The sequence below is a fragment of the Ursus arctos genome, unplaced genomic scaffold, assembly GCF_023065955.2.
Source record: "Ursus arctos isolate Adak ecotype North America unplaced genomic scaffold, UrsArc2.0 scaffold_14, whole genome shotgun sequence".
Classification (NCBI taxonomy): domain Eukaryota; kingdom Metazoa; phylum Chordata; class Mammalia; order Carnivora; family Ursidae; genus Ursus; species Ursus arctos.
In genome coordinates, this window is record NW_026622808.1 from 67,139,425 (window position 1) to 67,151,843 (window position 12,419).

Genomic DNA, 12,419 nt, shown 5'->3' on the forward strand with positions numbered 1-12,419 from the left:
AGCAGAAGTGGGCCTTGCCCTCCGCCTTGCACAGCTGAAGCCTCTGGGTGTTGCTCCAACCTGGCGGTCCCAGAGGCACCTGTGACCTTTCTAGATGCCCACAATTTTGCTTGTGTATCTTCATAAGAATTGTGTGATCTTCACGTTCTTGCAGAATACCTAATTCTCTTCAGTTAACATGGTCAAGTTAGTGGACTTTTGACAGATCTAGAAAGTTTCTTGCAGGGAGACAGCAGGCAGTCTCCACCTTTCTCAGACTGATGGTCTGGGTTGTAGGGTTTCACTGCAAAGTCTACAAAAGGCCTCAATCTCCACCACCCAGACCACTGCCTGCAGCTCCAGGGAGCGGGCTTGATGCCCAGCTGGACATGGTGTTGATTAAATGGGCCACATAGCAGGGATGGCTGGAGATGACCCACGCCCGGGGGTGGGGGGTGGGGAAGTGACTTTCCCAAAGCCACTTAGCCCCACATGAACTCCGTAGCCTGTGGCAGAGCTAGGGGCCCTGCTGTGAGCCATGCCCATTCTGCTGACCTCAGGAGGGCCCCTCAGCCCCGGGGCCGGGGTGGCCACCTACTTCTTCTCAGCTTCAGGAGGGGACTCCTCCATCTTGTCCCCCACGGCCAACGAGGAGAAGCTTTCTTGGATATCTTCCGATACTGCTTTCTTGGCTGAGTTGGGGTCTTCCAGGACTGGGATGTAGGTTGGAATACTGCAGGGGAGGCAGGGAATGGAGGGCCAGGCTCAGCAGAGGCACAGCCAGAGGGGGCCCCAAGTAAGTAGCCCTCGCTTGGCACTGCCATTTAGTGTTCCAGCTCCAATAGAGAAAAGGGTGCAGGCCTTCTCTTCCCCAAGGTGGGTAAAGGGAGAGCCTGACCCCTGGGGACCCAGAGATTCCCTGGAGCTTGTTCGTTCTGGCCTCTGTTTAAGGCTGGAATCCCCCTAACTCTATGTCAGCGACACCTGTGCACCCAGCACTGACCCCCTGTGGGGCAGGAGGGCTCCACAAGGTGAGCAAAGGAGAGAGCACAGGAGGCCAAGGAAATAAGCCATCATGTACAGTCTTATGGGCTGCTTGTGTCCCCCTCCCCAAACTCACAGGTTGGTGGAGTCCTAACCCCCAGTACCCCAGAATGTGACCTTATTTGGCAATAGGGTCATTGCAGATGTAATGAGTCAAGAGGAAGTTATACCGGGGTAGGGTGGACCTCTAATTCAATATACCTGGTGTCCTTATGAGCAAAGGGGGCAATGTGGACACAGATACACAGACAGGAGAGCACCACGTGAAGCCTGGAGTAATATGCTGCCACAAGCCACGCAACTACCAGAAGCCAGGAGACCAGCCTGCAGCAAGGCCTTCCCCAGCACCCTAGCACTTCCCTGCCTATGCCTCTGTCTCTGGCCTCCAGAACCATGACATAAGACATTTCAGTTTAAGCTACTCAGTCTGTGGACCACTGTTACAGGAGTCTTAGGAAACTAATGAATACAGAGACAGGACAGGCCCTTTCATTCATTGTTTCTTCGTATTTATTAAGCCTCTGCTATGCTACTTGCTTGAGGGCAGGGCATTTCAGGGACAAGAGGCAAGCAGGGGAGGGGAGAAGAAGGCATCTTTCATCATTTTGAAAACCCTAGAAAAAGTAAAAATGAAGGTATGGACTGAGCTGTCTCCCCTGTCCCCTTTGATCCTGGGCAGGAAAGCAGATTCTGGGAGTGGGTCCCTTGAGACTTCCTGAACACCATGGTGATGCTAAGGGTCCCCACCCCCCTGTGCCCGCCCCTCTGGATGGGTCACAGCTCAGCATTTCCTAGGAACTCAAAGCACAGGTAAACGGAAAAATGGGAGTCCAGCCGAGTGGGGCACCAGAAAAGGACCCCTCGGTGAGAGCTGCCAATAGCAGGTTACGTGATGAGTGTGTCAGGGGAACCAGGATGCAGGGAGCGTCAGCGTGAGACCCTCCATCAGGCCTGGGGCTGTGTTGGCAAAAGAAACTTACTGGCAGCCGGGGAGAGGGTCTCCTCTGCCTGGCCCTGGGCCGGTGGAGAATGGGACCTGGTGTTACCAGAGCAGGGAGGGTGGGCTTTGGAGACCGAATCAACCCTTGCACTGGGAGCTCGCTAACTGGGGAAAACAGCCCCTTTCCTTCCCCCTCCCTCGGCTGCAACCACAAAGCATCTTCCCTAACCCCCCACTTTTAAGTTGTGCTTAAAAGTACATTACCTAAAATTTACCCATTTTCCACCGCATACTTTAGCGGCGTTAGGTGCATTCACACTGTTGTGGAGCCAACACCACTCTCTACCTCCAGACTTTCATCTTCCCAAACTGAAACTCTGTCCTCATTAACCACGAACTCCTCGTTCCCCTCCCCCAGCCCCTGGCAGCCACCGTCCTACTTTCTGTCTGTGCATGTGACTCCCCCAGGGACCTCATGTGAGTGGGATCATGCAGGGTTTGTCTTCTTGTGACTGGCTCGTTTCACTGAGCATAATGTCCCTGAGGTGCATCCGAGCTGCGGCCTGTGACAGGATTTCCTTCCTTTTTAAGGCTGAGCAATATTCCACAGTCTGCGCAGACCACATTTCCTTCATCCGTTCATCCACTGATGGACGCTTGGGTTGCTTCCACTTCTTAGATATTATGAATAATGCTGCTATGAACACAGGCGTACAAATATCTCTTCGAAACCCCACTTTCAAGTCTTTTAGGTATCTACCCACAGGTGAAACTGTTGGATCATAATTCTATGTGTAACTTTTTGAGCAAGCGCCATACTGTTGTCCACAGTGGCTGCGGCGTGTCCCATTCCCACCGCAGCGCACATGCGCTCCAGTGTCTCCGCAGCGTCGCCAATACTTGCTTTTGTTTTTTTGATAGTGGACATCCTAAAGGGTATGAGGTGGCATTTCACTGTGGTTTGACTTGCATTCCTGTAATGATCCGTGCCCTTCCTTGTTTTCTTACCGATTTCTGCATCTTTGGATCGGCGAAGGTAAAGCAGGTAGAGATCGTGTTCACTTCCAAATCCCTGGTGCAAAGCACAAGGCTGGGCAGGCAGTAGGGGTGGTGTGACTTTTAGGTTAAAAGCGGGGGCTGCTTCCGGGGAGAGGAGCCTCCCATCACTGAAGGTATATGACGGGCGGCCGGATGACCATGGCAGCTGGTTATCAGCGGACACTCTGTCAACCAGCCCTTCCTCAGTCTGACCTGACCTCTGCCTTCTGGGGATGAAATCAGCTCTAGATCCTCATTCAGCGAATATGTCCCCACGGGGTTCTACGTGCCGGGCCCTGGGGCTGAGCAAAGGACCCAGAGAGAAGGGAGGTGGGCCATGTGATGCAGGACCCCCGGCCCTCTGGGGGCTTAACAGGTGCAGAGAGACCCGCAGCCCCTTGCCAACCCACTGCCTGCTCCTCAGGGCAGAGCTGGCTCGTCAGGCCTGCATGAATGTTCCCGAAGCTGTTTGTGGCCTGGCCTGCCTCCACCCTTCTGCTCTGCCACAACCAGTCTACTGCCCAGCAGGGACCCACCCCATTCTCTGCTGGGGCTTGGGAGGCCTCAGTGGGGAACCCTGCCTCCCTAGGCAGCCAAGCTCCCTTTTTGGCCACAGACAGACCCAACTCTTCTTCCTGCTCACAGCCCTTGCTTCTCCATGGTGGCCTCACAGACCCCAAGCCGAGACAGAGGGCTGTCTCTGTGGCTGACTCCACTGAGTGCCCAGTGAGCAGCCCAGGCCTTCTGGGTCCGTCCTCCAGCTCTGCCCACTCCCTGCATTTACTCTGCAGACCTGTCTCCTCTCCCTCTCACCTCCCTGCCTCGAATCCTCCCACTAGAGCTGTCCGAAACCAAACAGACTGAAAGTCTACTCCGGCAATGAAGAAATGATTCCCTCCCAGGGACAGCGAGGGCCCTCGCCACCACCCTGCCAGCGCTCTGGATGTGAGGCTGTCTGCCAGCCCCCTCTTGTAACAGAGGACCCAGAAATGAAAGCACTAGCACCCCAGCAACCACATCTCCCCTGTGCTACACTGCTAGCTCTGACTTCTGAGACTTTTTGCAGCATAGCGGTCTATCATGCTGGCCCCTCCGCATCCACTGACCATAAACCTCCCAAACCTAAAAGTGAACGTGTGTCCTTCTTCCTCCCAAACCACTGCTTGGTGGCTGAGCCCACTGCCAACCTCCATTCCGTCATCCTTCCCCATCTAGGGCACAGCTGACCGGTCCGCCTTCCACGAACACATCCAAGTCGCATACTGAGGGAAGAGTGGACAGGCCAAACACGAGAGGTCCGCCCTGCAGGCTGACCACCACTTGCTGGGTGTGGCCGACCAAGCAGCTGCCTCAGCCGCATCGAGCCATCTTGTTGGCAAGCATATCAAGAGATCTCACCCAGTTTCTTCCTTGAAGCTAGATATTCTAGGCCAACGGCGTGTCTCACTAGTATTCTAGTTACCCTGCTGGAAGAGGAATCGGACCAGTGGCTGATTATAGAACATGTCCAAAAGTTCTTTGACACTCCCCCATCGAGAGGTGTGGCCTCATTCCCCTCCTCTGAGTGTGGGCTGGCCCTAGGGACTCACATGCAGTGCAAGGGGACGCTACCTGACTTAGGAGCCCAAGTCATAAAAGGCAACACAACTCCCACCTGGCTGCGTCTCAGGACACTCGCGTTGGAACCCAGCCGCCGTGTCTGAGGAAGTCCGGAAAAGGAAGTCGGAAAAGCCAGGTCTAAGCGTTCTGGCTGAAAGTCTGCAGGGACGGCCAGGCATGGGAAGGAGCAAGTCTTCGAGATGACTCCGGCCACCACCGTCATCTTCTGACGCGACCGCATGAGAGACCCCAGGCAAGCAGCACCCAGCTGCGGCCCGTCAGCCCCAGGCCCTCAGAGACAATGATGGGAAGCGGCTGCGTGCTCGCACACCGCTGAGCTGGAGGTGCTTGTTTCACAGACGTAGATAAAAGAACTGTTGTTATGGCAACGTTTTCTCCGCGAATTCCATTCCCTTTTTTCTCTAAGTGCTTTCAAACTGCCAACCTAATAGGCCATTCTAGAACTAAGAGGAGTCCTACTGGTTTATAGTCTCAGGAATCCTCCCCTTTCCACTTTCAAAAACCTGGATCATGCATGCGTGTGTGTGTCTGTGGGTGCGTCTGTGTGTTTGTGTCTGTGTCTCACTGTGTCTGTGTGCGTGTCTGTGTGTGTGTCTGTGTGTGCATCTGTGTGTGTATCTGTGTGCGTGTCTGTGTGTTTGTGTCTGTGTCTCACTGTGTCTGTGTGCGTGTCTGTGTGTGCGTCTGTGTGCGCGTCTGTGTGCGTATCTGTGTGTGCGTCTGTGTGTGTGTCTGTGTGTGTGTGTCTGTGTGTGCGTCTGTGTGCATCTGTGCATGTGTGTGCGTCTGTGTGTGCATCTGTGTGTGCGTCTGTGTGTGTGTGTCTGTGTGTGCGTCTGTGTGTGTCTGTGTGTGTGTCTGTGTGTGCATCTGTGTATCTGTGTGTGTCTGTGTGTGTCTGTGTGCGTCTGTGTGCGCGTCTATGTGTGTCTGTGTGCGTATCTGTGTGTGTCTGTGTGTGCGTCTGTGTGCGCGTCTATGTGTGTGTGTGTGTGTGTGTGTCTGTATGTCTGTGTGTGCATCTGTGTATCTGTGTGTGTCTGTGTGTGTGCATCTGTGTGCGTATCTGTGTGTGTCTGTGTGCATCTGTGTGCGCGTCTATGTGTGTCTGTGTGCGTATCTGTGTGTGTCTGTGTGTGCGTCTGTGTGCGCGTCTATGTGTGTCATGTGTGCATCTGTGTGTGCGTCTGTGTATCTGTGTGCGTGTCTGTGTGCATGTCTGTGTGTATCTGTGTGTGTCTGTGTGCGTGTCTGTGAGCGTGTCTGTGTGCGCGTCTGTGTGTGCGTCTGTGTGTGTCTGTGTGTGTGTCTGTGTGTGTCTGTGTGTGCGTCTGTGTGCGTATCTGTGTGCGTGTCTGTGTCTCACTGTGTCTGTGTGTGCATCTGTGTATCTGTGTGTGTGTGTGTCTGTGTGCGTATCTGTGTGTGTGTGCGTGTCTGTGTGTATCTGTGTGCGTGTCTCTGTGCGCGTCTGTGTGTATCTGTGTGTCTGTGTGCGTATCTGTGTGTGTCTGTGTGTGTCTGTGTGCGTATCTGTGTGCGTGTCTGTGTCTCACTGTGTGTGTGCGTCTGTGTGTGTCTGTGTGTGCGTCTGTGTGTGTCTGTGTGCATGTCTGTGTGTACCTGTGTGTGTCTGTGTGCGTATCTGTGTGTGTGTCTGTGTGTGTCTGTGTGCGTATCTGTGTGCGTGTCTGTGTCTCACTGCGTCTGTGTGTGCGTCTGTGTGTGCGTCTGTGTGTGCATCTGTGTGTGCGTCTGTGTGTGCGTCTGTGTGTGTCTGTGTGTGCATCTGTGTGTGTATCTGTGTGTGTGTCTGTGTGTGCGTCTGTGTGTTTGTGTCTGTGTCTCACTGTGTCTGTGTGCATCTGTGTGTGCGTCTGTGTGTGCGTCTGTGTGTGCGTCTGTGTGTGTCTGTGTGTGTCTGTGTGTGCGTCTGTGTGCGTATCTGTGTCTGTGTGTGCGTATGTGTGCGCGTCTGTGTGTGTCGTGTGTGCATCTGTGTGTGCGTCTGTGTATCTGTGTGCGTGTCTGTGTGCGTGTCTGTGTGTATCTGTGTGTGTCTGTGTGCGTGTCTGTGAGCGCGTCTGTGTGCGCGTCTGTGTGTGTCTGTGTGTGCGTCTGTGTGCGTATCTGTGTGCGTGTCTGTGTCTCACTGTGTCTGTGTGTGCATCTGTGTGTGTGTCTGTGTGCGTGTCTGTGTGTGTGTCTGTGTGCGTGTCTGTGTGCGTGTCTGTGTGTGTCTGTGTGCGTATCTGTGTGCGTGTCTGAGTCTCACTGTGTCTGTGTGTGCATCTGTGTGTGTATCTGTGTGTCTGTGTGCGTGTCTGTGTGTATCTGTGTGCGCGTCTGTGTGCGTCTGTGTGCGCGTCTGTGTGTGTCTGTGTGCGTGTCTGTGTGTATCTGTGTGCGTCTGTGTGCGTGTCTGTGTGCGCGTCTGTGTGTGTCTGTGTGTGTATCTGTGTGTCTGTGTGTGTGTCTGTGTGTGTATCTGTGTGTCTGTGTGCATCTGTGTGTGTCTGTGTGTGCATCTGTGTGCACGTCTGTGTGTGTGTGTCTGTGTGTGCATCTGTGTGTGTCTGTGTGTGCGTGTCTGTGTGCATCTGTGGGTGCGTCTGTGTGTGTGTCTGTGTGTGTATCTGTGTGCGTGTCTGTGTGCGTGTCTGTGTGTGTGTCTGTGTGTATATCTGTGTGTGTGTCTGTGTGTGTGCGTGTCTGTGTGCGTGTCTGTGTATCTGCGTATCTGTGTGTGTGTCTGTGTGCATCTGTGTGTGTCTGTGTGTGCATCTGTGTGCATGTCTGTGTGTGTGTGTCTGTGTGTGCATCTGTGTGTGTCTGTGTGTGCGTGTCTGTGTGCGTGTCTGTGTGCATCTGTGGGTGCGTCTGTGTGCGTGTCTGTGTGCGTATCAGTGTGCGTGCCTGTGTGCGAGTCTGTGTGTCTGTGTGTATATCTGTGTGTGTGTGTGTCTGTGTGCGTGTCTGTGTGCATCTGTGGGTGCGTCTGTGTGCGTGTCTGTGTGCGTGTCTGTGTGTGTGTCTGTGTGCGTGTCTGTGTGCGTGTCTGTGTGCGTGTCTCTGTGCATCTGTGGGTGCGTCTGTGTGTGTGTAGTTTGTTGATTCTCTCTCCACCATTCCTCAAAAACTTACTGAAATCTGTGGTAAGCATGAAGTCCTTTCAGAACCCTTGCATAAAACAAATTAGAAGCCCAGAATTCATTCTAGTAATACCAACAGCGCTAACAACCGTAACTTGTAAGCTCTCAGTAAATGTTCGTGATGTGCCAGAATTCCACACTCACCTGACTCATCTAACCCGCACAACCCCGGGCAGTGAACACTTAGTCCTGCTTGACAGACAAAGGAGCTGAGGCAGGGAGGGTAAGGGACAGTGGAAGCAATGAAGAGCTACATCTCCTTGTAACTAGTTTCGGCCTCTCTCACTCCCCATCTACCATACCCCCAAGCACCCTGTCTGTTACTCTGAAAATGCCTTTGCTTGCTGTCTTTGGCACCTGTCAGTGGCCTCCGCTCATCTTCTGTTTGGGCCTTCCGGATGGCATCCTCCCCACCCCTTCTGTTTTTATATAGTTCTTTCTGGAACCTGAGCAGACCCAGAGCCTCTGTTTCCCTTTTTCCCTGGGACTGTCGATGAGCTAGCCAAGTCCTCCTTGAGTCTCAGGCGGTGGGGTCTCAGTGACTTTCTTCTCTGCCCCTCGCAGCATCTGTCCTTCCTGCTGTCCCCGGGCTCCTTGGGATCCTGCCTTCTCTACTAAGTGGTCCAGGATGCTGGGGTCACGGTGTGACCTCTACGGTTCCTCCTAGAGGAACCTGTTTAGGGTCAGGCAGACATTCTGGCATGGCTCAAACTCAGTGCGCTGGGGACAAATCGGCACCGGGACTCCTAGAAAGCTGAAGGGCCTGCTGGGAGTGGGCTGGGGTTGCTGTCCGGACTCATCGTGCTGGGGGCGCAGGCACAGGGAGCCCCTGTGCGCAGGCAGCCAATGCTTTGTGCGTGGGTTTGCTCCCCACTTTATGGTTTATACGGCACTTCAGCAAACACACTTTCATAAGAGGTGGGAATTATCATCCTCATTTTAAAGGTGAGGACAATGAGGATTAGGGAGGCGAATGGTCCCCCGGCCTATAAAGACCAGAGTTGGGATTCCCGCATTGTCTTGGGACGCCTGACCCAATAAGATTTTCGCTGCACTGTACAGCCCAGGCATTTCAGAATCCACTCCTAACATAGCCTCCAGCAATGTCATAAATGGTGGGTTCCTTCCCTGGACCAGGCTGCACGCTTCTTGAGCCAAAAGACCGACCTTTGTTAATTTCATCCAAGCTGGGCCTGAGAGGCACTCAACAGATGGGCATCACCTGGTTGAAAAGCCTGCCCTCAGTAGCCAAGAGGCAGCCTTAAGCCAGTACCACCCCACTTCCCTTCACAAGGGCCTGAGCTCACTTCATGAAGGACCCTTGTCTACGTGGACCTGCTGTAAAGAGACAAGCAGGACTGGGATTACACACAGGATGGGGTAGGGTATGATGGAGCAAAAGGTGGAGGTGTCCCTAGGACCCCTACCCAAACCTGTCTTCATGATTTCCCCCCTGCTGGAAACCAGCACTGTGCAAACCATCCCATGTCCCCCTTTCTCCAAGAGGGACCTTTCCCCCAACTTGTGTCCCAGAGAAACCAATAGCACAGCCTCATTTGTCCCTGCCACCTGAGAAGTCTTCTGCTTGCTGCCAGCTTCTGTCCCCACCAGTGCCCCTCCCAGAGCAAGGCCTCCTCCCACCCTGTATCCCGAGTTTTTCTTGTTTTACCTAAATTTGTAGTTGTCTGGCAAGAAGTAGCCCATCTTGCAGTTGTGTCGAGCCTGGAAGATCTGTTTCAGCAGATTCTGCCTGCTGAAGCCATATCCATTCAAAACGCAGCCACCAAAGAGAAGCTTCCCCCCAGCGAACATCTGTGGACACACAGGAAGCACACAGTGGGAGAGGCCCTTAGCACGCCAGCACTGAATCTCAGGCCAGGGCCCTGGGCTCTCAGAGCTTGTGCCAGAAGCCAAAACTTTCTTTGATGGTTTCGGTGGTGGGAGGGACGGGTGTTGCCCTCCCCAAGCCGCCCAGTGAGGTGTGCTGAGCCTGTTCCCCATCGAGGCCTCCCAAGTCAGACAGTAGCCCCACCATCCCAACCTTTGCCCTGTGATGGCCCACCTGCTCGGATGCCACTTCACACACCAGCGCTCCAGAGCCCTGGGGCCAGAAGGATTTCTTCCTGCTCAGAGGGCCCCACCACACCCACCTACAGCCAGCTGGCCAGCTTATCCCTATGCACGGATCAGCTGGTCCCATGGGATGGGAGTAGGAATCTTGTCCTACTGCTTTCTGAACCCCCACCCTCTAATGTCAGTCTCCATCAAGTAGACACCTGTCCAAAGATTTCTGTGCGAAGATATCCATTAGAGTATTATTTGTTATGTTCCCCACCCAGCCAACATGGAAATAACCTAAATGTCCAACAAAAGGCTCACAGGTAGAGAAATCAAATGACAAATTCTTATGCAGTGGTTAAAATCACAATTAAAAAAGCAGGACCCCAAGGTCAGAAAAAAGACTGAAAAAGTCAGAGGCCAAAATGTTAGCACAGGTGTGCCCCAGGGCTTCCAGTTGGGCTGGATCTAGCAAGGGCCCGGTACACACTTGCTGCGTGAACAAATGAGGCAATCTGGGTAATATGGGGAAGTCATTATTTTCTAAAGTGTATAGTCTAAGTTCTCTACAATGAATACACACACACACACACACACACACATTTTTTTTTTACAATGCCCTGTTTTTGGTAAAAAGTTACTTAAAAACAGATGAAGAGGGGAGTGCCTGGGTGGCTCAGTCAGTTAAATGTCTGACGCTTGATTTCGGCTCAGGTCATGATCTCAGGGTCCTCAGATCGAGTCCTGCATGAGGCTCCACACTCAGTGGGGAGTCTGCTTAAGGAGTCTCTCTCTCCCTTTCCCTCTGCCCCTCCCCGTGCTCACACTCTTTCTCTTTATATAATAAACAAACAAACAAATAAATAAATCTCTAAAACAAAACAAAGCAAAAACAGATGAAGAGAATTTGGTTCTCTGGGTTAGGTGTGTCCTGCTCCCTTAAGTCTTCCAGGATGAGGGACGCATGGGGTCAGGCTGGGAATAGGAAACTGGACTCCAGCCCTGGCTCTATGTGCTGGGTAACTCTCCGTCAGGCCTTCTGCTCTCTGGGCCTCAGACCTCACAGACCCTCTCTCCTTCCCCCTCGCATATCCGTGATTCCACGAGGGTAGGGGCTGTGGGAGACGGGCGCTGTGGCAGGCAGTTGGTGGTGAGCCCCCCTCGGCCGCAGCTCACCAGCACCATCCCCTGCACCACGGCATACTTCTTCACCAGCAGGGGTGGGTCCTTCTGCAGGGAGCTGTCCAGGTCATACCGCAGCAGGCGGTAGGGGTCATGCCGGCACTGCCAAGACAGACGTAAGTGCCCATCAATCCTACGCCAAGAGGATGCACTCAGATTCCTGCATTCTCAGGCTGGCTAGGTTTCCGTGGAGTCCTGGAGCCCCATTCAACACCTCCCAACTCCTGCTCAATGGGCTGTTCGCCCCCCCCCCCCCCCACAGCTCCCATGACCACTGCCATGACCATCGAGGCATCTGGGTCCATCTAGGGCCTTCTGCTGGTGAAGGTTGTCATGGAGATGACTGCCCCCCACCACATGACAGCCTCTAGCCCCAGCGTCTAGGGTCTGTAGGACTTGACTGTTCCCTCTGCCTGGGACAGGCCCTGCTGGAGATTTGAAGGTATACCACACTCATGGGTATACCCATTTTCAGGATGCCTCTACCCTCTACCACTGCTGGCTGCCCCTCTGGAAACCTCCCTGTCATTAAATCCAGTGCTGGGACCTGAATCAAACCTACATCTCAAGGTGGGGCCTGGTCAATCCAGAGTAAAGCTGGTCTCTTTCCTCTCCTTCTTTCTGGATGCTACAAATCCATTAAAATGGCTAATGTATAATGTTTTCTGTCTTTCTCTGCCTTTTATTCCAGGAGCCTCCAGCTGTCCTGCCTGATGTTTCAATTTAAAATGTAAAATCCAGGGGCAACTGGGTGGCTTAGTTGGTTAATCATCTGCCTTCGGCTCAGGTCGTGATCTCAGGGTCTTGAGATGGAGCCCCACAATGGGTTCCCTGCTCAGCTGGGAGTCTGCTTCTCCCTCTCCCTCTGCTGCTCCCCCTGCTTTTACTCTCTCACTCACATTCTCTCTTTCTCAAATGAATAAATAAAACATTAAAAATAAAATAAATTGTGAAATCCAGAACTCTATCTGGTGTTCTAGCGTTCAGAGCAAGACAATGTTAAGGAACATTTCTGCCTTAATCACACACACTGAAATGGTGAAACCAGGGTCACTGTGAAGCCTGACACCTCCCTCTGGATCTGTCTTCTGCACCCCTCAAATCCCACTGCCTACTCCTCCCTCAGATTCAACCACCTCAGGTCAGGTCTTGTCCCCATTCATGGTGCTCACGGCTAGGCTGGACCGCCATGCATCCTATGTTTACGGTGACTATTAATGAACAATTAATAGCCTTGAGGTAAACTAAAGGCTCCTCTAGGTTCCCATGTGGGCAGGGATCCTATCTGTCTATACATCCATGAGCACAGGGCAGGACTCAATAAGTGTTCACTAAGTCTATGTAAATTGGGGTTGACTCCAGAAAACATACACAGCTTGGATGTACAAGACCAGTAAAAAGGCTTT

The 12,419-nt window shown here is 53.1% G+C and overlaps 1 protein-coding gene across 1 annotated transcript in view; it reads right to left on the reverse strand.

Moving 5' to 3' along the window:
- Nucleotides 1-514: 514 nt before the first annotated feature.
- CUNH3orf20 (chromosome unknown C3orf20 homolog) overlaps nt 515-12,419 on the reverse strand; it is a 70,331-nt gene continuing 58,426 nt past the window's right edge. Inside the window, exons 12-14 of the mRNA XM_026501430.4 lie at nt 11,008-11,115; nt 9,443-9,585; nt 515-712 (exon numbers count right to left, since the gene is read on the reverse strand). Of these exons, the coding sequence (XP_026357215.3) occupies nt 574-712; nt 9,443-9,585; nt 11,008-11,115 (390 nt within the window). The 3' untranslated portion in view covers nt 515-573. The remainder of the gene's footprint in view (nt 713-9,442; nt 9,586-11,007; nt 11,116-12,419) is intronic.